This window comes from Leptonychotes weddellii, chromosome 16 (genome assembly GCF_054177405.1).
Source record: "Leptonychotes weddellii isolate Sample4059 chromosome 16, ASM5417740v2, whole genome shotgun sequence".
In the NCBI taxonomy this organism is placed as follows: Eukaryota; Metazoa; Chordata; class Mammalia; order Carnivora; family Phocidae; genus Leptonychotes; species Leptonychotes weddellii.
Window position 1 is genome coordinate 35,812,033 of NC_138384.1, and position 23,409 is coordinate 35,835,441.

A 23,409-nucleotide genomic window follows, 5' to 3' on the forward strand; every position below is an offset into this window, starting at 1 on the left:
AACAGGCTGGTCCAGGAAAAGAGGTAGGCAGGGATGGGCCCGAAGGCTTCCATCAGGTAAGGGTACTCGCCCCCCGACTTGGTGATCATCGTACCAAGCTCCGCAAAGCACAGGGCCCCTAGAACACAGAGAGGAAGGGGTCCCCGTGGCCCCTGGTGAGGCGCTGCCCTGGTCCGAGGGAGCCCCCTCCCCTCTGGGGCTGTGCCCATGGGGCCACCCCGATTCTTCAGACCCCTGAGCTCTGGCCACGGCTCATTTCAGTGCAGCCCGATCTACACCAGCGGCCCACGGGTGTTGAAAGGGACCCCAGCAACGGCCAGGCCGGGGCACAGAGGGGGCCGGCATAGCCCGTCCCCACCTACCACACCTACCACTGGGCGAGCTCGCCAGGGAGGGGTGTCTTAATTACCCAGTGTTGCGAGGACCCCACAGGCCGCCCATATGATGAGGCAGGGCCCCACAGCTTCCGTGTTGCTGAGCACAGACTTGGGGGAGATGAAAATCCCAGAGCCGATGATGGTGCCCACGATGATGCAGATGCCGCTGAGCAGGCCCACCTGGGGTGTGGGGAGGGGGAGGGGCATTAGTGCAGCTCCGACAGACGTGCACAGCCCTGCCTCCCCGCTCCCCACCCTCGGTGCGGCCCAGGCGCCTCTGGCCAGCACTGCAGCAGTTAACACCCAGCTTAGCTCACGTCAAGTTCATTCATCCTCACCTCATGAGCTGGGTGTGCCCGTGTCACCCCCATGTTACAGAGGAGAACACGGAGGCACAGAAAGGTCACGTTACTGCCCAGGGTTGGACAGCCAGCTCAGGTTCCATGCTCCCGACCTCTACCCTGACTGCACTTGACAAAGTGACCCAGACGGTCCTAAAGGCTGGTTTAGCAAACAATGACATCAGGGCTCTGGTCTGGGCCAGGGGCCTCGCGGGGAGCAGAGGCGGGGGCAGGGGGAGAAACCAAGGCCTCCAGGGACAGGAACACTCCGAAGCCGTGAACTTTCTCTGATGCCATTTTGCAGGGTGTGAGCTTCCTGCCAACAAGCCCCGACTCAGACACAAATCATAGAGTTCCATTCCTATGACATTTAGGAACAGACAAAACTAACCTACAGGGATGGAAACTCAGGACTGGGGGGGCCCGCCTGGGAAGGGGCAACAGGGAATTTTCTAGAGTGGTCAGTTTGTCAAAACTCATCAAACTGCACACTGAAGATCTGTACATAAATTATACATGAATTAAGAGAAAAAACTTTTTTAAAGGGAGACAATGTGTGACTCAGGTCCCTACTTACAGCGTCAGCCCTCAGCATCCACCAGGCCTGAGTTCTGAAGTCCGAGGTGAACATACCCACTCACCTATCTGGGCAGAGGCTGTGCTCAGGGTTAGAGCCCAGTGAACAAGGAAGACCTCAGCTGTGGCTTGGCAGCAAGGGTCACATGCAATTGGGGAGGGCCCGGGGAGCAGGGTCAGGGCCCATTCTGGCCTCAGGGCTGGCGTGCACTAGCAGGACAGTCTCGGCTTTTCTCCTCTAAGGGCCCATTTAGTTGACCAGCCTGGGAGCCCTCCCGAATCCTTCCTTCCACTGAGGTCTGCATTCACCCGGAAGCTACCCGGCTTTAGGGATGAGTTGAGGACATACCTGGGGTTAGCTCTGTGCTTTTCAGTGGGCAGCAACACCCATTAGCCAACTCCTAGGGAACCCAGATCCCAGGCCAACCCACAGTCAAGCCATGCCATTCCCCAAATCCCTCCTCTATCCCTTCTGCCACCAGGCAGGGGAGTTTTTGGAGGCTCTGCCCAAGGCTTAGCCCGCTCGTCAGGCCCTCAAAGCCAGCCTAATCTTGTTCTGGGACTCTCCCTTCTCATCCTGTGAGCTTGAAGCTGACCCTCCACGCCTATCCGCCTGCAAGCTCCCCTTCCTTACAGCCCCAGTGCCAGCCCTGAGTGACACGGGCCCCCTCTGGGGTGCCGGCACCTCCAAGTCCAGCCACTACTATGTTCCATCTCAGGGATCATCCACGTCACACCCATGTCACACTTGCTACCCCTGCTAGACACTAAAAAGGAACAAGTTTCCCATCACTGAAGGAATACGAGGCACATGCAAGGCAGATACTTGGTGAAGATGCTATGGGGTGGAGGGGGACTCCAACATCAGGTCCTCTCTGACCATCCCTGAGGCCACGGGTCTGAGCAAACACCAGTCCCTCTGTGAGTCCCGCCCGGCTCACAGAAACACACATGCATTAACCTCGCAGGAAAATGCTGAATTCACTGGCCAGAAGAAAAGAGGTAAGTCCAAGGAATTGTTTGCTTTGAGATGTGCTTTACAAATGAGAGATCAGTGAGGTCTTCACTGGGACCGCTGCTTAGCGTGCTTGACCTGGGAAGGGCCGGTGCCGAGGGACGGCCTTACCTCCTTCTGGAGACTTGTGGTCTTGGGTTCCTTACTCTGGATGCTCTGGATGGACCTCTCATCCTCTCTCCTGTTTCTCAGGCTTGTCTTCTCCATTTTCCCCTCCCACCAGTTCTAGGAGGCTGCAAGGAGAGCAGGGGCCTTGACTCAGCACATGCTGAGCGGACGAGACGCAGACCCGGGCTCAGCCAGCACGATCCTGGCTCACTCTCCTGGATGACCCTCCCGGGCCCATGGGGCTGAGCTCCAAAAGCAGCTTCTTAGCTACTGTTTCCGGGAAGCACCCTTGTCAACCCCTTAGGGATGATCTGCTCATTCCTGGGGCTAACAACCCGCAGGACCACCACAGATGCTGCGGGGGGAGGGGGGGAGGAGGAAGGGGGCTCCTGTGCATTTTCCCAGCTGCCCTGCAGCCCCCGGGGGCCTGAGCTGTCAGCTTCTGCCCACCAGCAACGACACGCCCCAAAGTCATTCTACCTCCAACTCCTTTTTTTTCCAAAAGTAAAAAGAAGTATTTTTAAACATCCTGGAATATCCTTAGTGGAATCAAGTCCGACGAAGGAATGCTTTCCCCATGATCACTTCCCAAGATGAAGGTGCCTGGCGCGGGACAGACCCATAGAGGGGATGCTTCTGCACCAAGTGACACCAGGCATGCGATGCTGGGGAGAATCAGCTCCAGGCTCAGCTGGTTGGTGGTCATTTCCTGGACCCTTTCTCTAAATAAAGTCTTCCCCAGGCCCTAGCCGGGAGAGTGCGGAGCCTTCCCATCACCCTTCGGCCTTACCTGCTTCTTGCCCTCCTGGGGTCGGGGGAGCTGCCCAGGGCGGCTGCTGGAGGCGTCTGCGCGTCTGCACGGTCGCACCCAGGAATGGCCATGTCTTGTGCCCAGGAGTGAAGGAAGCCAGAAGGTACAGAGGTCAACAAAGGTAATTATTAAACTCTTTTTTTCTTTTCTTTTCTTTTTTTTTAAGCAATGAAGCTTGGATCCAGCGCACACAAAGGGGAGGGCCAGACAAGCTAATTTCTATGCAGAAATGTTTTTGTGCTGCTCATCATTGTTTTTTCCTTAACCAGATACCCCCCAATAGGCTACATCCTATTAGGGGAACTCCCTCCAAAAACTGGCATCAGAGGGGATAAACTTTGGAACCAGCTCTTTTATTGCCTTAATAGGTTAGATTTACAGCCCCTGGCAGGCGGCGCAAGGAGGAACCGCTGGTCAGGGCGGGTGCCTTCGTCCCTCCTGGCTCTGGCCAAGCCCGCAGGAGGGTGGGCAAGTCTTTCCGGCTCCCCTCGGGCAGTGACTGGGTTCCAGCACCACTGCCTGGGCAGAAGAGTTTGGCAACTCACCAACCCGGCCCTGAGGCCTCACCTGGGTGCCTGTGCCCAATGCACCTGCCGCTCCGGCCCCGGGGCAGTTCCCTTTGGCGGTATTGCTGTTCCTGTAGCCCAGTCAGCGCTCACCTGACTGTGGGGCAGAAAACAGGTTGCATACTCTCCCTTACCTGATGGGGAAACTGAGGCCCCAGAGATAATGAAGCATGTGAAGGCCACAGAGCTCTGGATGTGCTAGGAGGGGCTGGGGACAGACCCACCCACAGACCCCCCCTCCCCACAAAGCCTGACTCAGGTGGCAGCTCTAATCCCTTGTCTCAGATAAGTTCTTTCTCTGGATGGAGAACCCCCCTCCCCCCCCCCTCGCCAGGAGCATTGTACTGTTATCAAAACCACCCCTCCGGTTGTTTTGCATTGGGATAAATCTGACAGCATCTCAGATATCCAAAAGAGATCAACGGTCACAGGAAAGAGCCGGGCAAGCCGCGGGTGGTGGCCCTGGGGGCATTGTGGGCGGGCGGGTTCCTCAGGCTTGTTTCTTAAAGCCACCTGAAGAACGTGGGGACCCTCAGTCTCAGAGTCGGTGCTCCCCTGTGCACCATGCCCAGCGCTTCCATGCAGGCTCATCCCCCCCTGAGCCGGAGGCCAGAGGCCCTGCAGGGTGGGACCTGCTGCCCCCAAACCTGCTCACAGGTTTGTTTGTGTCATTCCCTAAAGTCTTTGCTAATACAGCAGCACTCAAACTAGTTGCCGGTGCGTCTATATCTGCAAAACACTGCGGAATCCTCCCTGGGTCAAAGTTGCCTCCAAAGGGCTGATGGTCTAAAAGAAGTCACGTGAGGAGGGCAGGGTTGGGAGGTGGGTGGGAGGATGTTGCCTAGAGCCAGCCCTGTGACTGCAGGTGATTCAGCCTCTCCCCAGGCGTCCAGATCCAAATCTGTAAGTATCCTTAGGTGGGCCTAGCACCCGCACACGCCCCTCCTGCAATGGTAGGGATCACCGAAAGTTAGCCTTAAACTTCTGTGGATCCCCTGGTCTCCTGGGACCTCTGCCAGGTGCTGAGTTTGGAACATCTGGGCATGTGGCTCCTTTGTTAAGGGTCAGAAATATACTTCAGTGAATTTGGGGTCCTTGGTGAGCTCTTCCTTTCATAAAACTGTTGCTTCTTTTTTGTTTTGCCCTGGCAGAGTGAGTGTTCAACCAAATTAGCATAAGTCTTTTTCTGCCCTCAAGGAAAAAAATCTGGATTTAACACCCCCACCCCCCACCCTAGCTGTGAATTCTCAGAGACCTTTGGCTCCTTAGGCATCCAGTTCTTCCACCACAGGGCTGAAGTTTCGCCCCACTGCAACCTAGGCCCTCTCAGAGCACACTTCCTGGGAAGTTGCAGGTTTTTTTTTTTCTTTCATACAACTCTTACTTCTTAAGCTTCAGCTAAAGCTCTTGACCCTCACTTTCAAACTGTGCTTTTTCCCATTGCAAAGGTGCTTGCAGCATTATTTACGAACACCATCTGCATCTTACCGTCTCTATTCTCCACAGCCTCTTGCTCTCTTGTCCTCCTCTGCTTCACCTTCCTCCTCAGAGGAAGGGTCAAACCCTCACACAGATGCTGGACCTGCCTTTACCACTCAAACTTGATCCAGACGTGCCTTCAAGTTGTCGAACTTTCTTCAGTTCCTAAGGTCACGTGGTCTTATATTCCTTCCCTCTGCAGCTGGTAATGGTTCAGAGTCTTTGGGGGACCACAAAGACCATATAGCCAGGTGCTCACCAACTACCTGGATTTGGGGCAGAAGAACTTGTAAAGAGTCCGTGGAATGTGCAGAGTCTTTAAAATGTCAAGGATTTACAGTCTCGCCATAAAACAAGTAACACAGGAATTCACTCACTCCTTTAAACACTTAACTCCCCGTTTGCTCCTTCGCCCCAGATCCTACTTTCTGTCTCTGAATTTGACTAAGTACATCACGTAAGTGGAGCCATGCAGTATTTGTCCTTATGGGCCTGAGATACATTACCTGGTTAGACATACAGGAACTCCTGTGATGCAGCAAATCCAGCCCGAGGTATTTACCCATAAAGAATGAAAACACGTCCACACAAAAACCTGTATACAAATGTTCCCAGCAGCAGGCTGGAGCACAGCAGCGTGCCGGGGCTCAGGCTCTCCACGGAGACAGGATGGGGAGTGGGGGCAGTCCCGGAGTGGTTTCTCGTTTAGATGTGGGACACTTGAGGGGTTTTTGCTGCTAATGGGAAGCCAGTGTCGAACAGAGAGGCCGCCCGGAGTGACCCAGACCTTACATCTAGGAATATCTAGGGATGTGTGTGTCCTCCTGGAGGGAGGGAACCCCCGCCCTCTGAGCCCAGCTGCTTGAGGAATCAAGGAGGTGACAGTCCCCTCCCTGCTGAGGGGAGTGGACCTGTGCCACACAGCTCACAAGCCCTGGCTGCTGGGAACTGCTCCCTCCCCCCTCCCCCCCTTAGCCTCGAGTTCACTCACTCACTCACTCACTCACTCACTCCGGGGAGGCTTGCAGGCTCTGGCTAACCCCAGGGTCCAGTCTCCAATCTCTGGAATCCACTCATCTCTTTCCCTGCTTCCGCTCCTGCCCTGTTCTGCCCATTTCTGCTGGCTCCACTGTGCGAACCTGCGTGCGTCCTGGCCCCACGTGCAATGAGAAACATCTCCCCCAAGGAGCAGGCAGGGTCCCTGCAGAACCTCGGGAGGGCCCCGCTCTGTGGGTGCCCCAACCCCAGGACAGAGAGGGGCGGGTGAAACAGGGACTGGGTCACAGGCTGCCCTCCACCATGGAGTGGGCAACCAGCCTGGCCTCTTTCTTCCCAGTGCCCCAAGGCTCCAAGGAAGCCCCAGAGGCCGGACTGAACGCGGAGCTGCCTTCCTGGCCGGGGCTGTGGTGTCATCCAGGACTTGGTGAGGGGGAAGTGGCTGCATCTGAGCAGGGCAATACCAGGGGCAGGGGTTTCACTGGCTGTCCACTGCCCCCCGTGGCCTGTGTTATTCACGCCCTTGCCCGCTTCCCTCCTTGCCCCACTCGGGGCGTGGGGGTCGCTCAGCTTCTGGGGCAATTTCACTGGAGAGAGGCACACAGCAGACCGAGTGGGGCGGGCAGCCCTGTGTGTCCCCAGTGAAAGTGCCTTCGTGGTCCCCAAGCCTCTGGAAGCCTCCCTCCTCCCCATGTGTTCCCCCTCCTGCTTCCAGAGTCTGGAACCCCTCCACCCTCCTTCCTGGGACCATAGCCAAGGGGCTGTCCCAGCATCCACTCTGCTCTTTCATTTCCCCAGAGACAGACACCACCCTCCAGGGCTCCCTGCCCGAGTCCTCAGCGCCACCCGCTTCTCCCAGCGCTGTGTGGCCATGCGGCTCCGCAGTTTGCCCTCTATCTGCAGTCTTATTGTCCCATTTTCCCAAAACTTTACTGGAATTCTTTTACTATGCAAATTCCGACTCATTCTTTAAGGGCACATACAAAAAAGGTCACCTGATGTCTCCATTATGTTGTAAAAACAGTAAATGCCCAGGCACAGACTCCTGAGCTCAAGGAAAGGCCGCTCTGGTGCCTCCCGAGTCTGCGGGAGCTGCGTTTTCCTTCTGTGACTTTCTCTGGTGTTTCAACCACACACGTCTGTCCCCAGAGAACACACTGCCCGGCTTTGCATGGTTTTGAACATGACACAAGCGCATCACTGTGTTGGTACCACAGCCGGGGAAGGGCTCCTGTTGATGTGGGTGTTTCATTCTGCCAGGGGCCCTCCCATCCCCCGCTTCAAGGGCATTTTCGGTGTTTCCGTGGGGGAGCTGTATGGACAGCATGCTCTGACCATGCTTGTACTGTTCCTCAAACTGGCTTGGTTGGCTTTGTCAGACACTCAATATTTTTGATGGGTTCAATGGGTGTCCTTGGGGTTTCCCTGTCTCCTCTTCATGTACTTATTTATGTTACTCCTTCGAAATGCCCGTGCGCGCCTCTCCCCGTTTTCTCTTGGGCTGTCTTCTGCTTCCTGGCCTCCTTCATGCTTTCTGGACCAAAGGCTTCTGTCAGCTCCGTGTGGCTTGTCCTTCCACTCAGGTGAAGAGCTCTTCATTAATTGTATTGCTGTCAAATGTGTTACTTTCCTCTGTGGTTAGAGCTTTCCGGGTCTTCTTTAAGAAATCCTTCCGTGGGGGCGCCTGGGTGGCTCAGTCAGTCGAGTGTCGGGCTCTTGGTTTTGGCTCAGGTCATTATCTCAGGGTCTTGAGATGGAGCCCTGTGTTGGACTCCATACTCAGCAGGGAGTCAGCTGGAGATTCTCTCTCTCCCTCTGCCCCTCCCCCTCGTTCTCTCTCTAAAATAAATAAATAAATAAATAAGATCATAAAAAAAAATAAAAAAGAAAGCAATCCTTCCCTGACCCAAAGTCATGACCTATCTAGAAGCTTAGTTTTGCCTTTCACATTTAGGTCCATACACAACTGTCCAAGAGAAGTATACCGTGAGTCACATATGTAGTTTAAATTTTTCCAGTGGCCACTTTTAAAAAAGTAGAAACAAAAACAGGTAAAATTATCAATTTTCACAACAGATTTTATTTCACCCAACACATCCAAAATGCTATCTCAACATATAACCAGTATAAAAATTATTGGTGAGATATTTCACACCTTTCATAGTAAATTTTCAGAATCTGGGGTATGTTTTAGGTTTACGGCACATCCCAATTTGGGGGCGAGATTTTCATCAGAAGTCCTCGATCTATAGTTAGATTACCTTTTAAAGTGTATTCAGTTGAAAAGGTGTGTTCTCACCCCCTTGTGCTCCAGCACATACAGAAGATTTCCTGTCACTACACGGAGACCCTGCTTGTTCTGGAAACCCACGGATCTGGGGGCTTGTCCTGCTTTCTTCTCTTTTGGCTCCAAAACCAATAGATCTATCGCCTCGGTTCTGGAAGCTAGAAGTCCAAACTCCAGGTGTGGGCATGGGCCGTGCTCCCTCTGAAACCCGGGAGGGGGTCCTTCACGGCCTCTTCCTAGCTTCCGGGGTTGCGAGCACGCCCAGCTGTCGTCCTTGGCCTACAGCTACGTCTCTCCAACCCTGGCTGTTGTCACATGGCGTCCTCCCTGGGTGTCTCTGTCCTCACACAGTTGTCTTTTTTAAGGGCACCAGTCATCTGGCATGAAACACCAACCCTACTCCAGTCTGACCTCATCTTCCCTAAGTGCATCTGCACCTACTGAGGCCTCGTCTTTCTTTACAGAATTTTCTTCTGGGGAAATCCAACTCCGCATCTAATGCCCACTGAAATGTTACCTCCTACCCACAGCCTTTCATGAACTTCTCTCCCCCGGACTCTCTTTCATGCTCCTCAGAGAAATGACATTTCTTATGTGGCTCCGAGTCCCTGGCTTGCCTTCCTGCAAGCAGAGATCGGCCCTTCAGAGAGTCCGGACGCACTTTCTTGTGAAGCGGCTTGGGATCGCACGGCCCAGCACGAACCATCACTTGGGAATTCGGAGATAAAGGAGCTAGCAGGGTACCTAGAGACTGATCAGGCGAGCTTTCCTGCAAGAGAGTGGGGCAAGGCATTGGGAGATGGGAGGAAAAGAGAATGTTCTGGGCTGTTCCTGGGAAATACTATATTTTGTTTTGAAGGATCAGATCATGACTGTGCTTCCGTGCAATGAGGTTTTTGAATGTTCTGCACGGGGTTCACCCTGTAGCTCCCACAGCAGCCATGAAGGTGATGAGGCCATTGTTGCAGTCCTGTTTTCTTCCAAGCACCTAGCAGGCTCTGTAACTGCGTCTGCCTTTGTCACTGCTACTGTTCTCGACACCGTGCAGAGATAAGCACTCCGTGTATATTTGCTGACTAAATAAACTGCACTGAAAGAAACACAATTCAGGATTTCCTCCTCTCCTCAGAGTGGGAGGCCCCACGGATCTCCACAGACGGAAGCTGCTGGGAAAAGGTGGCCTCTCCCCCTCTTCTTGGAGCCTGAGGGGCGGGAGCCACTTCGACCCACCCCCGCCGACCCTCTGTGCAGATCGACCGGAAAACTGAGGGCAGCTCCTCGCCTGCTGTCCCCTCAAGCTCACAGCCACATCCCTGCTGGGCCCCAGCCTCTCTGCACCCGGGCCGGAATTGCCCCGGACTAATACCAAAGGCAGCAGGGCTCCTGGGGCCCGTTTTATAACTGTTCGCCTGATCGGGAGCATTCTAGAGCCATATACAGATTCCCCAGGACCAAGCAGGAATGGCCCCGCTCCTGCTCCGATTGGCACCTGCAGGATGAAGCCCTACAGGCTCCTACAGGAGACCCTCAGAGCAGTCCGGGCTTTCCCGGGGCCAGTCTGGCCTCCCTGCCCACCCCAACCTCCAGCCCGAATGCCCCTCCTGCGGCTCCTGAGTTCTTGCCCTGGCCCACACAGCCCTCTCTGCCCTTCTCCAGCTCCTGAAACCCTGCCCATCCAGCAAGGCCCAGGGCATTCCAGTTCCCCCACGAAGCATCGAAGTTCAGTCCCTGGGCCCCTCAGCAGCTTTGTCTCTCACCGCTTTGCCTGCCTGGCCCTCCTTCACGCCCTGGACTCTGAGCCCACCTGCCACATGCAGACAGCAAACTAGCGGGAGGCTGGCAGAGCCCGAGTGCTGCACGACCCCACCCCTGCCTGGCTGCGACGAGGTCCAGGGGTCACCAAACATGCCAAGTATGTTTGTAACATGTAATAACTTAAGGCAGAAATGTACAAACGTTCACTTCTCCAGGGAACAAAATGTTCTCACAGAAGGTGGGACAAAGCCAGGAATGACGAAAGTGGCTCTCTACGTATGTGACAAGAGCAGGGTTCCCACGACAAGCCACCCTCCAAGCAGACGGCTGGAAGGTGAGAGACTCGTGGGGGCGCTGGGGCCTTGCAGCCTGTTTACACGCTGCCAGAGAGCTGCTGGGTTCTCTGGAAATAACATCGAAGCTGTTTGCTAGGTCACCTCCGAGGGAGATGACAGGGAGTTTGAAATCCCGGTGTGTTGCCCTACCTCCGGTCAAATGAAAATAAATTAGAATCGTTGAACTGTTGAACAAGTTGAATAAAACGTAAAACTGTGATCTTCTATCTCGACTCCCAACTAGCAATCAGAGCTCAGGCGTGTAACTTTCGCACCCAACCAGGGCCCAGGGCTGGCCTGCACCCGCACCGAGGCCGGGCTGCACTGGAAAGGGCCTGTAAAAGGCTGTGTTCCGGGATTCTGCCCTCCACACCACTCTCAGGGTCCCGTGCAGCCTGATGTCTCACGTTCTTCCAGCATGCCAGGGACAAGCAGCCCTGGGTGGCCGGCACTGGCACCAGGAAGTGCCAGGGGATGGTCCTGAGAGGCTGGGGTCACCTGCCTGAGGAGGTGGCAGAGAGGAGCAGAACCCCGGCCCCTGGCATCCTTCTCGGTGGTGGGACTGGGGCAGGGACCCCACCTTGGTGCTAGGTGGCCCCAGAAAAGTTGCCTTTCCAGGAGGATAAAGAAGGGCAGGAAGACGGGGCAGAACAGAGTTTGTGTAACTAACTGGGGTGTGAATGCTAGCACCTACCTTTTACCACATGCCAAAACGGCACCCAGAGCGAATGACAGGGTCAGCTCAGCACTGGACGTGTCCAGCTGACCTCACGCACCTACCCTGCCGCGTGAGCGCTCCGTCCCACCGCCTGCTCCCTCCAGCACTCTCCCGGCTGCAGATCTAGATGCCCAGAGCCAGGCCAGCTCCACGGGTCCCTTGGCACCCTGAGCAATGGGTCTCACAGGGCCTGGCTCTGTGGCGAGGCAGCCAGTAGGCAAAAATACAGCTCAGCACTGTATGAGTCAAATAAAGCAAAATGTAAAAAAAATGGATTAAATTTCTGCGACAATTTATTTCTACCTTGCCCTGATGAGGAGAAACGCTGCAGCGGGAAGTGGGAGTGGGCCCTTCCCCTGTGCCTCCCAGTCCCGGGGAAGGCAGAGCTCTGGGCCAGGGCCCCAGTCACGGCGCGGGCTGTGGCGGCGGCGGGAGGCGGGAGGTGGCTTCATGTCGCAGTCGACGGAGCTGCGGCCGCCCAGCACACCTCCCCAGGGCCGTCCCACACACCGGGCCTCTGCAGCGCGGCCTGCAGCAACTCTCGGATTCTTTGGTTTTCCTTGGAGGTAGACTGCCAAACAACCTCAAGCTCGCCTTCCATTTCTCTGAGAAATACACACAAAAAGGAAAAGTTTAAAATAGCACAATGAGAAAAATACTTCTTAAAGTAGCCAGAATTCAAAGGAAGGAATGCTTAATGTCAGAGAACAGATCCCATGGTGCTTGGGTTCTGAGGCAAAGGCTCCCAGGGTTGAATGAAATGCTGAGGTGCCCTAGAAACAGAAAAAAATACTGAGTTTTGCCTTTTCCTTTATTTTGGACCTTTGTTCTCTAAAGAATTAACATGTATAAGAATAAAATACAGTCCCTGCAGTGGCTGACCTACATACAGCACAACGGCCCCGCTGTGAGCGCCCACACAGCATGAACCCTGCAAGCCTCTCCAGGTCCCCTCTACCTGCCCCCGCTGTGACCTGGCCAACATCAGGCACCTCTCATAACACCCATCTGCGCAGCCAATGCGGGGCCCGGACATATGGGGTTAGTCTGGGGGTGAGGAGGGGACTGTGCGGAATGGGGCTCATAACCGAGGACGCAGAAAAGACTGGCCTAGATAGACCACATGCTGGGAGTGAGCACCCAGAGAGAACCAAGATGTACGAGTAAAGGAAAGGGTACCCAGGACTCTGTGACGGGTACCATGTGGAGTGCTGAGGAAACTGGGCCGACAAGGTATCCATGTCCTCACAGGGCCGTGGTCTGCTGGGGGAACAGACCAGGGTACCAGCTACCACCTTACAGGATGGTGGAACCCATGGGAGAGTGAGGGGGACAGAAAGACCAGCCTCAGCCTGGGGGGAAGAGCAGGCCTCATGCAGGAGGGCATGGTGGGGAGGCTGGCTCCTTCACAGACATGGCCAGGTGGTTATGGAAGATACTAGAAACTGGACTACCAAGTGGGCTGAGCACTGCTGTTTAAGAAGGAGGACAATGAGATTCAGGGAGGCCAGCGACATGCCCACTTGTCCAGTGTCACTTCTCTTGTGAACTGTTGCTTCCTTCCAAGCCCCCCTAATGCTCACTGGATGTTGGGTGCTATTTAATTAAACTGTACTTAAAAAAATCTCCAAATTTCTCTTTTCTGGCACAAAACACCTAGATGTTTGATAAATTACAGCAATCATGAGCTATGCATAGCCAAACTCAAAACAAGAATAGGAAATCTCTAAGGGCAGAAAGAAATAAAGACTAAACTGAAAGCACACAGGAAGGGAACAGAGTGTTGCTTATTGCTTTGAGGAGAAAAGTCCGTGCCAGAAACCCACATTTTTGTAGAATGGAGACTAGGTGTTGGGCCCATGCAAACTGGGTGGGACAGAAAACCCCAGGGCTCACTCATATCCACGTTTCTCCCCCTTCTTCCCAGAAACACTCTGAACTAACTGCGTGTTCCACAATTGGGCAGGTAAGTGGAGGCACATGAAGGGCCCTTAAAGAAAGCAAGGCTGGGTAGAAAACCTGCTGATCTTCAAAAGAAACCTGCTCTGAGAGGCTAAGTGTCTCCTAGGGGGCTGTAGCCACCAGCTTGTTCTCAAATGGATCTGGAGTTTGAATTTACATTGTTCCCCATGATTGGGCATCCCCAGCACCTGTGTGGAGTGAACAGCCATTTTAGAGACAATCAGGGGAAAAGCTCAATGGATGGGTTAAATAGTACACTGGACACAACTGAAGAGAGAATTAGCAAACTGTAATATAGAGCAGAAGAAATCACTCTGAATGTAGTGCAGAAAAATACCGGATATTAAGGAGTTATACACTATAAATGTAATAATAGCATTTTTAAATAATACATAATATATAACAAATGTAATAAAAGCATTTTTAAAAGACTTTTAAAAGTCTTTTTGTATGTTTTTAAAAAAACATTACTATAGTGTATTTTTAAAATTAATAATGAATAAGTGGCTCCAGGTTGGAAATATTCTCTTGCACCAGAGAGAAGCAAATGCAAATCTTCTCTGGAGAAAAACATCCTTAATCCAGAACCTCAGGATTCTACAGATTAAATCCAACCATATATGCATTCATAGTTAAAAAGTTACTGTATGTAGAAAGAAGCCACACAGAGCAAGAGTCAAAAAAAAAATTTAAATTCCCCCAAATTTCAGATATTGAAAAAATAACTACAAATGAAATGTTAAAAGAAATAAAAGATGTATTTAAAATAAACAAAGACCAAGAATTTATTTTAAAAACGACTAGGCAGATTTTCAAAAGAACCAAATAGAACTGAAAATGAAATACACTGTTATTGATATAAAAAACTCAGTGGCTGGGTTAAACAGTACATTGAACAGAGCTGAAGACAGAATTAGTAAACAGGAATACTGAGCAGAAGAAATTACCCAGAATGTGGACCAGAAAAAAGATGGAAAATTTAAAAGGCACATGGAAAGTCTAACATACATTTAATCTGAGCTCCAGAAGGAGCTTAGAAAGAATAAGGGGAAATAATTTATTTTAAGAGATAATGGCTTATTTTAAGAGATGAGAATTTTCTAGACTAATGAAAGACACAAGATCACAGATATAGAGAATAACTTACACCAAGTAGATAAGTACAGTTAATCACACACCAATTAAACTGCAGAATACAAGAGACAGAGATTTTTTTTTTTTTTTAAGATTTAATTTATTTATTTTAGAGAGACAGCACACAAGTGGAAGAGGGAGAGAGAATCTCTAGCAGACTCTTCACTGAGCACAGAGCCCGATGCAGGGCTCAGACTCATGACCCTGAGATCATGACCTGAGCTGAAATCAAGAGTGGGACACTTAACCAACTGAGCCACCCAGGCACCCCTGTGTCAGTTATTTTAAAAAATGACAAAAGGGGGGCGCCTGGGTGGCTCAGTCGTTAAGCGTCTGCTTTCGGCTCAGGTCATGATCCCAGGGTCCTGGGATCGAGCACCACATGGGGCTCCCTGCTCGGCGGGAAGCCTGCTTCTCCCTCTCCCACTCCCCCTGCTTGTGTTCCTGCTCTCGCTATCTCTCTCTCTGTCAAATAAATAAATAAAATCTTTAAAAAAAAAAAATGACAAAAGGCTTGTCAGAGACTTGTCTTTTGACTTGTCAAAACAGACTTCTCAAACAGAGAAGATAGTAGAATATGCTGAGAGAAGAAGACTGTCAAAGTAAAATACTGTAGCCAGCAAAAATTATCTTACAAGGATCAAGGAAAAATGCAGACATTTCCAGATAAACAGAAAGCTTACTCCCAACAGACTCTTATTAAAGAGACTTCTAAATAATATATTTTAGGAAGAAGGAAACTAATTTGAGAAATAAGGTCTGAGATGTAAGAGAGGATATGTTAAAAGATAAACTGAGGAAATAAGAAAATTTTAAGAGTTTATTTGAGCAAAACTCGAATTGGGCAGCATCCCATCTAGCAGAGAGAAACGAGCTCCGAGGAGCTGTACAAAATGAAAAACTTTTATAGGCAGAAGGAAGCAGGAATAAGGAAGATATATTCAGCAAAAGTGGGTTGGTTATTGCAAAGTTACTTTCCCTTAGGGGATGGCAAAGGGTCTCCCAGGCATATGACCTAAGTATCATTGACCACACAATTCTTGACTAACTAGTTTAAGATTCCCTTTCTGGAGGAGCCAAAACTGTAATTAAGTCAAGTCTTGGTTTGGTGATGTGGGGCTAGCATATGTGAGGCCCATTTTGGGCCTGTTGTCTTGTTTATAATAATCAGTAAGTAAAGAAATTGGTACCTGTGGGTAAATCAAAATAAAGAACTATATAGAAACTAGTAACATTTAATTTGGGGGGGCTAAAGATAATGATATGAAATAGGTCTTTGTTCTTCACTTTTATCTACCTAATGACACTAGACGACATCATATAAACTGAGGGGGAAAAGAATTAGATAAGAGCATTAGATCTTGCACTGGGGGGGAGAAATGTAGACATGTTGATTAAATTCAGATTTTTTTTTTTTTTGTAGCCCAACGTAGGGCTTGAACTCACAACCCTGAGATCGAAACCTGAGCTGAAATCAAGAGTCGGTGGCCTACCCAACTGGGCTACCCAGGCGTCCCTAAATTTAGATTTTTTAATGTTAAATATTCATTGTAAAATTTTAAGGGTAACCACTGAAAGTATAGAAATAGTATGCATAACTTTCAAACGATTTAAGGACAGATAGTGGAATAAGGGAGAAAGTGAAAAACAAAATGCCATTTTATTGTGATTCTAAACCTCCTATCTGGCAAGAAATTTGGTATTAGCCCAACTTTTTACATAGTAGCTGTTTATGGTGGTAAGAACTTCTGTGACTACAGAAACCATGATAACCATGATAGATAAGACTTAATCCTGCCTTGCATTTAAGAAGCATCTGGCTGGGGAGCCTGGGTGGCTCAGTTAAGCAGCTGCCTTCGGCTCAAGTCATGATCCCAGGGTCCTGGGCATCGGGCTCCTTGCTCAGCGGGGAGCCTGCTTCTCTCTCTGCCTGCCACTCCCCCTGCTCATGCTCTGTCTCTGACAAATAAATAAATAAAATCTTAAAAAAAAAAAAAAAGCATCTGGCTGATGGAAAACAGATATCTGCATTGGGCATGACATCAAATATATGGATCCTTCTATAACCTGAAGAAATCCCATAAGTGTATTACGATTCTTCTGCATGCATCAGTTTACATTCCAGTCTGTCAAAGCACAGCCATTATGAAAAGGCAGAGTTAAGTACGAAGGACCACCAAGTTCACCTTCATGGAGCATGCGACATCCCCAATGTTTTTAATACACTGGCAACACTTCCTCTAGCCTATATTTAAAGGGTAAAGTGTAACTGATTTAGTACTTACATGCATAGAAAACATAATGCACCCATCATCTTATGACTATGATCTTACAAGAAGGGAATGATCAGAGATTTTAAAATCCTCAGAAATGAAAAAAAGAAAAAGCAGAAATAAGACATTTAATCAAAAATAAAAAGTCTCCCAAGAAAATGGAATAAAACAAAAGCATCAACGAGAGGAGAAAAGAGGGAAGGACAATTAGAGGCCCGGGTTGATTTAAGAAGTCCAATATTCAAACAATGGGAGTTCTACAGGGGGGATTAAGGGAAAGGAGGAGCACAGCATGGTGAGTGTTAACACCACTGTTGTATACTTGAAAGTTGCTAAGGGAGCGGATCTTCAATGTTCCCACCCTAACGGCTGCACCGTCACCAGCACCACAACAAAATGGGAACTGGGTAAGATGAGAGAGGTGTTAACTAACCTTGTGGTGGCAACCATTTCACAAGATATTCATGTATCAAATCATCACATTATACACCTTCAACTTACACAATCCTATATGTCAATTGCTGGGGGAAAATTTTAAAAAGAAAATGAGCAAATAAGAATTAAGACCAATATTACATTCAGATAAAACTTAAATGTAAAAAATAAACAGAACGGGTCCAGAGGGTTTTGCTGGAAAATTCTAGCAAACATTCAAAATTAACATACTCTATGGGGCTGGGGTGGCCCTACCTTTTCTGCTGCAGTGCCTGGTCCAGGATATCCTGCTTGTCCTGCAGCACCCGATGGAGGTGCCTCATCTCTTGCTGGTACTGAGCTGTCTTGCTAGCGAAGTCTTCCTGCTGCTCTGTCAGGCGGTGACTAATGTCATCCACTTTCAGTGCCGCCTGCTTCTTGTACCCCTGGGGGAGGAGGAGGCCCTGTGTGAGCGAGGGGATGCTGCCTGCGGCCCAGGGGATGGCTTCCCGGATGCGTACCCTCCCCATTTGGGCTATCAGAGCCCACTGAGATGATGAGTAAACCTTGCAGAAGTCTGATCTGGGAGGGCAAGTCTGGATCATAAAAGTCATAGAAAGTAAAAAAAAGAATATCAAGTATAATAAAACCAAATTTCTAATTTGTATCATGCCTAATTTTTTATATGCTACAAATAAAAACAGACCAACCTGGCAAGGTCTGTCACACTCTATTGGTAAACAGATGACAGAGATAAAAGCTTGATTCATTTATCTTCCTTCTACATTTTTACTGGATAGCATTTAAGGTATGACTTCCCTCTGAGCTTTTTTTTTTTTTTTAAAGATTTTATTTATTTATTTGACAGACAGATAGCAAGAGCAGGAACACAAGCAGGGGGAATGGGAGAGGAAGGAGCAGGCTTCCCGCTGAGCAGGGAGCCCGATGCGGGACTTGATCCCAGGACCCTGGGATCATGACCTGAGCTGAAGGCAGACGCTTAACGATTGAGCCACCCAGGCGCCCTGCTCTGAGCATTTCTAAAACTAGTGTTATACAGATTCTAATTTGTACTTGACAGAGATTCAATTCTGTTTATTAGTCCAGAGTCTCTCATGGTTTGTCTCCCTCTCTGATTTCTCCCCATTCAGTTTTCCCTCCCTTCCCCTGTGGCCCTTTGTGCTATTCCTTATGTTCCACATATGAATGAAACCATATGATAATTGTCTTTCTCTGCTTGACTTATTTCACTTAGCGTAATCCCCTCCAGTTCCATCCATGTCGATGAAAATGGTAGGTATTCATCCTTTCTAACAGCTGAGTAATATTCCACTGTATATAAGAACCACATCTTCTTTATCCATTCATCTGTTGAAGGGCATCTCATCTCCTTCCATAGTTTGGTTATTACGGACATTGCTTCTATGAACACTGGGGTGCATGTACCCCTTCTTTTCACTACATCTGTATCTTTGGGGTAAAAACCTAGTAGTGCAATTGGGTCACAAGGTCGTTCTATTTTTAATGTCTTAAGGAACCTCCATACTGTTTTCCAGAGCGGCTGCACCACTTTGCATTCCCACCAACAGTGTGAGGGTTCCCCTTTCTCCACATCCTTAACAACATTTGCTGTTTCCTGTCTTGTTAATTTTAGCCATTCTAACTGGTGTATCAATTCCATTTAGAAACTGACAGTTTATACATTCCCTCTGACCCAAGAATTGGTTTACCTCATGGTTTTTACATTTCCAGGTAAAAGAATATTTCTTTTGCTTTCTGGTTGTTTATTAATTTCTGGTTTTCATCTTTTTGGTCAACAAATGTGCCTTATTTCTACTCTAGGGGTTGATTATTTTTTGAGCCAATCTACAATCAATCGTTATATATATAAACACACACACACATATATATATATATAAGCACACATAAATAAACCTTATAGATTACCTTAAATCTTCTATAACCTTAGTTACTTTTGTTTAATTTCTTGATCTGTCTTGGACCAAGAGAAGATTAAAGTTTCTATTATTACCATGTTTCCATTTCCCTTTGTATATCCTATAGTTTATAGATTTGCTGTGTTTATTTAGTGCACAGATATTTGTAGCTACCATATACTATTGATTTCAGTCTTTAACATGAAGGCTCCTCCTTTTTTTTGTTTCATTTAGTGCTTTTGGCCTGAACTTTATCTTGGCACATGTAAAGATTGCAAATTTGCTTTCTTTTTGTTTGCATAAATCTGATTATCTTTACTCATCCTTTTTCTCTTCAGCTTTCTAATGCACTTTGTTTCAGACTGTCTCTTGGCTCTATCATGGAATACCATTTGCTTCATTATCAATCTGTTTTCTTTTAATGGGTGAATTAAGTTCATTTATATTTGTTTGGTCTCAATTTTGTTACTTTGTTTTATCTTCATACATTTTTAAAGACTTAATGTAGTCCATTTTCTCTGTTCTTTTCACTGTTGTAATTCTACTATTTAGGAATGGATCTCTCTTGATTCTTGTGGTGATTTTTATTCTCATGCCTTTATATTACATGTCCTTAGTCCTCTCATTTATTAAAAGTAACATAATGTTAGCTCACAACAACCTTTTCTGGCCCTACTTAAATATGTTTAAGCTCCTCCTACTTGATTTTTCAGCTTGAAATGATATCCTTGGAACTCTTAGTTATGACTTAAGAAGCAATCAGCTAGTTTGTTCTACTTTCTACTTTCCTACCTTGTTGACCTATCAGTTTTTCCTTGGTTGTATTAATTCCACATTGTCAAAAAACATCATTTACATTTTATTCCATCAGCCTTATCCCTGCCTCACTGAAGTCTTAGTTCCCAATTAAATATATCCTTTGCTCACTACTTTTCTGAAATTTGCCCAATTGTTTCTTGATTGGCTGAACTCAAGTTGATTAATCTTCAGGTGAGATTTATGGAAAAACTGTGCCCGGAGTTTTTACATGGTCAAAACTGTCTGAAGAGTAGCTTGGTTGGAGGGAGATATCCTTGGCTCACACTCTGTTTCATCGAATATTTATAGAAGTCATTGCACTGCTCTCTGGCATTCAGTATTGCTGTGGAGAAGTGTGATGCCAACATGGTTTTCTTTTTCCTATGTCTTGGCCTTTTGCCTGGGTGTCCAACGTTTTCTTTATCTTTTTTTTTTTTTTTTAAGATTTTATTTATTTATTTATTTGAGAGAGAGAGAGAGAGAAAGCTGGGGGGAGCAGAGGGAGAGGGACAAGCAGACTCTGCGCCGAGCGAGGAGCCTGATGCAGGGCTTGATCCCATGACCCCAAGATCACAACCTGAGCTGAAACCAAGAGTTGGACACTCAACTGACTAAGCCACCCAGGCACCCCTATCTAGATATGGATTTCTTTTTCTTTACCTACCTAGTTAGATTATAACTAAGTGTACTTGAAGATTAAACTTACCAGATCCTCACTGACTTTAAAACTATCAGAAATAAAATTCCCAGAAAACTACTATGTCTGCTAGGAATCTCTGATGACATTTTAGAAGTCAATACAACTCCAAGAGCTATCTGGTTCAATTAAATCATTCCTACCACCTGAAGCCACAGGATCAGCTGCCCTGAGTTCTGGGTGGAGGACGAATGCAGCATTTTCAACTTTCCTTTTAGCAAAGCAACCCTTTCTTCAAATAGCATCATGCCTAAAAGCCCACATTTGGGAACAGGAGTGGAGCTGCTCTGCCCCACAGAAGGAATGAGTTCACTGGACCTGTGGTGGGAACAGCCCTCACTTCAAAGGCCACTGCCCACTATAAATGAGAACAGTGATGTGCTGGAGGGTATGCTAGTCTTCTCTGAATTTAGTTAAATGGTGGTGATCTTCCCTGGGGAAGGCCCAGACCCAGGCAGAATCCAGAACAGGGTAAGGGTAGCTCAGGGACGTTGCATGTGGCAGACCCTACTGGAAACCAGAAAGCCCCTCAGGGAGCATCTCAGTCTGTACCACTTGAAAATTCATGATGAATAGGCTGTGTGGCTTCCAAAAACTTGATATTTGTGTTATTTAGGCAATATTCATGAAACATTGGGAGGAAAAAAGTCTATTCTTTGCATTAGGTTAATTGCTAATTCTTAGCAATTAGAAGTTAAATTTTATTTAACTTTTAAAAAATAAACAATTTAGGACTTATGTTCCCTAAAACAAAACAAAGGCATAACATATTTACATACATACATACATACACCTGCTTGCTGTTCACCCAGTACCACACTTATGTACACAGAGCCAGTCAATGTTTCGTTGGTCTTAGTTTGTTAATTTCCCAACATAGTAAATGTCATCAATCTATTTCTCCATGTGTCAGGCTCTTTTCATCATCATCCAGCAGAGGTCCTAGATCTTATTCCCCACGCTAGAGCTACATGCCCTCACGGACCTTCCCTTTCAAAACCCACAGGTTCCCTGCCTCCCACACAGGCCTCTAGCCCACCCGCACCCCTGCTCCTGCTCCAGAGAAGTCAGTCTGGCTGGTAAGGCGGTGGATGCCAGTAGTCAGAATACAGATGGCGGGGGGATGAGAGGTCAGGTGAGGGAGGTGGCCTAGGGGAGGAGAGTTGGTACTCTGACAATAGTTTCCTTGGGCAGAGAAACTGGAGGGTGCAGTTAGGATTAAGCTAGAGAGGAGCGGGTCAACCCTGTTCCCTAACTGAACCAACGAATGTTGGGCTAACTTCAGGATAGAGTCTGGAGATTTTTCCATCGCAATTTTTTTTCTTTTAAACAGCTGCATGGTATCTTATTATGCAGATAAGCCGGTTTATTTAATGAGTGGATTGGTGCTATAAGCAATACTGCTTTACCCTGTGGATGATTAGTGTGATACACACATGCAACATGAATCATTTTTTTAAACATGGAAGTCTGACCCCAGTAAGGCGCTGTTTCCATTTGAAAACGGCACCTCTGAGGCTAATGGCCACTTACCTTGATTTTTTCTTTTAACCTTCCCAAGCGAATATTGCCTTCTGTGATTTTGTTGAGAACTCCATGCTTCTCACTTTCTAAACATTTAGCCTAAGGAGAAAAGTGAAAAGAAAAATAATGGGATTTTGGTTTAACAGAAAAATTAAGATAATAATTCTTCTGCAAAGAACATTATTCCTCCCAAGTAATCTCTATTCTGCCACTCCTCCCGGCCCACCACCCTGCCTGCCCCCCACTCCCTGTGTGAGAGATGTGGACAGAACTTGGGCCAATAGCTGAGGAGGGGCAAGAACCCAGAATGGCAGGCTGGGTGCCCCTCCTGGGCACCAACAGAAGATCGAGCCCCCCAAACAAGGGGAATGTACTGTAAGGGCTTCGGACACACTTCTCTATGCTTGTGGAATATAGCATTCCTTCAACCGTATCCAAGGAACAAGTGCAAAGATGCAAATAAACTTTTAGCTCGACTACTTGAATAATTACAAAACTAAGGATAACAGAAGGGAGAAGCAAGATGGTGGAGGAGTAGGAGACCTGGATTTTGTCTGGTCCCAGGAATTCAGCTGGATAGGGATCAAACCATTCTGAACATCTACAAACTCAACAGGAGATCGAAGAAAAGAATAGCTGCAACTCTCTGAACAGAAAAGCGATCACTTTCTGGAAGGTAGGACGTGCGGAGAAGTGAATCCGAGGTGATATTCAGGAGGATAGACGGCGGGGAGGGGGCCTCTGTCAGCCGCTTCTGGCAAGTGATAGAGCAGCGGAGCACAAAATCAGAACTTTTAGAAGTCAGCTCTGCTGAGGGATGTTGCTCCAGTGGCTAAGCAAGGGGTGGAACCCTTGTAGGACAGTGTGGTCTCAGGACCCTGGGGGTCAAAGAAAGACCGGGGGTGCCTGAGTGCGGCAGAGCTCCCAGGTATCGGAGTGGGGAAGCCGGCTGCAGAGAGGGAGCCGAGGAGCAGGCTCTCAGCTCGGGGTTGCCATAAACCGTGATCCGAGGCACAGTCAGGCCACTGCTCTTCCAGCAGGGACCCAACAAGCGGCAGATCTGGGGAGACTCCCCTTCCTCCCCTGGGGAGAAGTGGCGTGGAAGTGCACCGCAGGGATCTGCTGGGTTTGGAGACTCCACATGGGGTCGGGTGCCAGTGATAGAAATGCACGGTCACAGGCCGGGTGAGCATGGAGTGCAGCCAGAGACCGGGGAGACGGGAGTGACTGACTGCTTTTCTCTGGGGGCTCACTAAGGAGTGGGGCCCCGAGTTCTCGGCTCCTCCGGGGAGGAGACTGGGAGGCC

At 48.7% G+C, this 23,409-nt stretch overlaps 2 protein-coding genes across 2 annotated transcripts in view; both read right to left on the minus strand.

Moving 5' to 3' along the window:
• SLC7A9 (solute carrier family 7 member 9) overlaps positions 1-3,342 on the minus strand; it is a 27,390-nt gene extending 24,048 nt beyond the window's left edge. Inside the window, exons 1-4 of the mRNA XM_081806679.1 lie at positions 3,208-3,342; positions 2,421-2,542; positions 410-557; positions 4-118 (exon numbers count right to left, since the gene is read on the minus strand). Of these exons, the coding sequence (XP_081662805.1) occupies positions 4-118; positions 410-557; positions 2,421-2,516 (359 nt within the window). The 5' untranslated portion in view covers positions 2,517-2,542; positions 3,208-3,342. The remainder of the gene's footprint in view (positions 1-3; positions 119-409; positions 558-2,420; positions 2,543-3,207) is intronic.
• An 8,297-nt stretch (positions 3,343-11,639) lies between these two features.
• CEP89 (centrosomal protein 89) overlaps positions 11,640-23,409 on the minus strand; it is a 67,644-nt gene continuing 55,874 nt past the window's right edge. Inside the window, exons 16-18 of the mRNA XM_081807892.1 lie at positions 22,113-22,202; positions 17,424-17,593; positions 11,640-11,969 (exon numbers count right to left, since the gene is read on the minus strand). Coding sequence (XP_081664018.1) covers positions 11,813-11,969; positions 17,424-17,593; positions 22,113-22,202 — 417 coding nt within the window. The 3' untranslated portion in view covers positions 11,640-11,812. The remainder of the gene's footprint in view (positions 11,970-17,423; positions 17,594-22,112; positions 22,203-23,409) is intronic.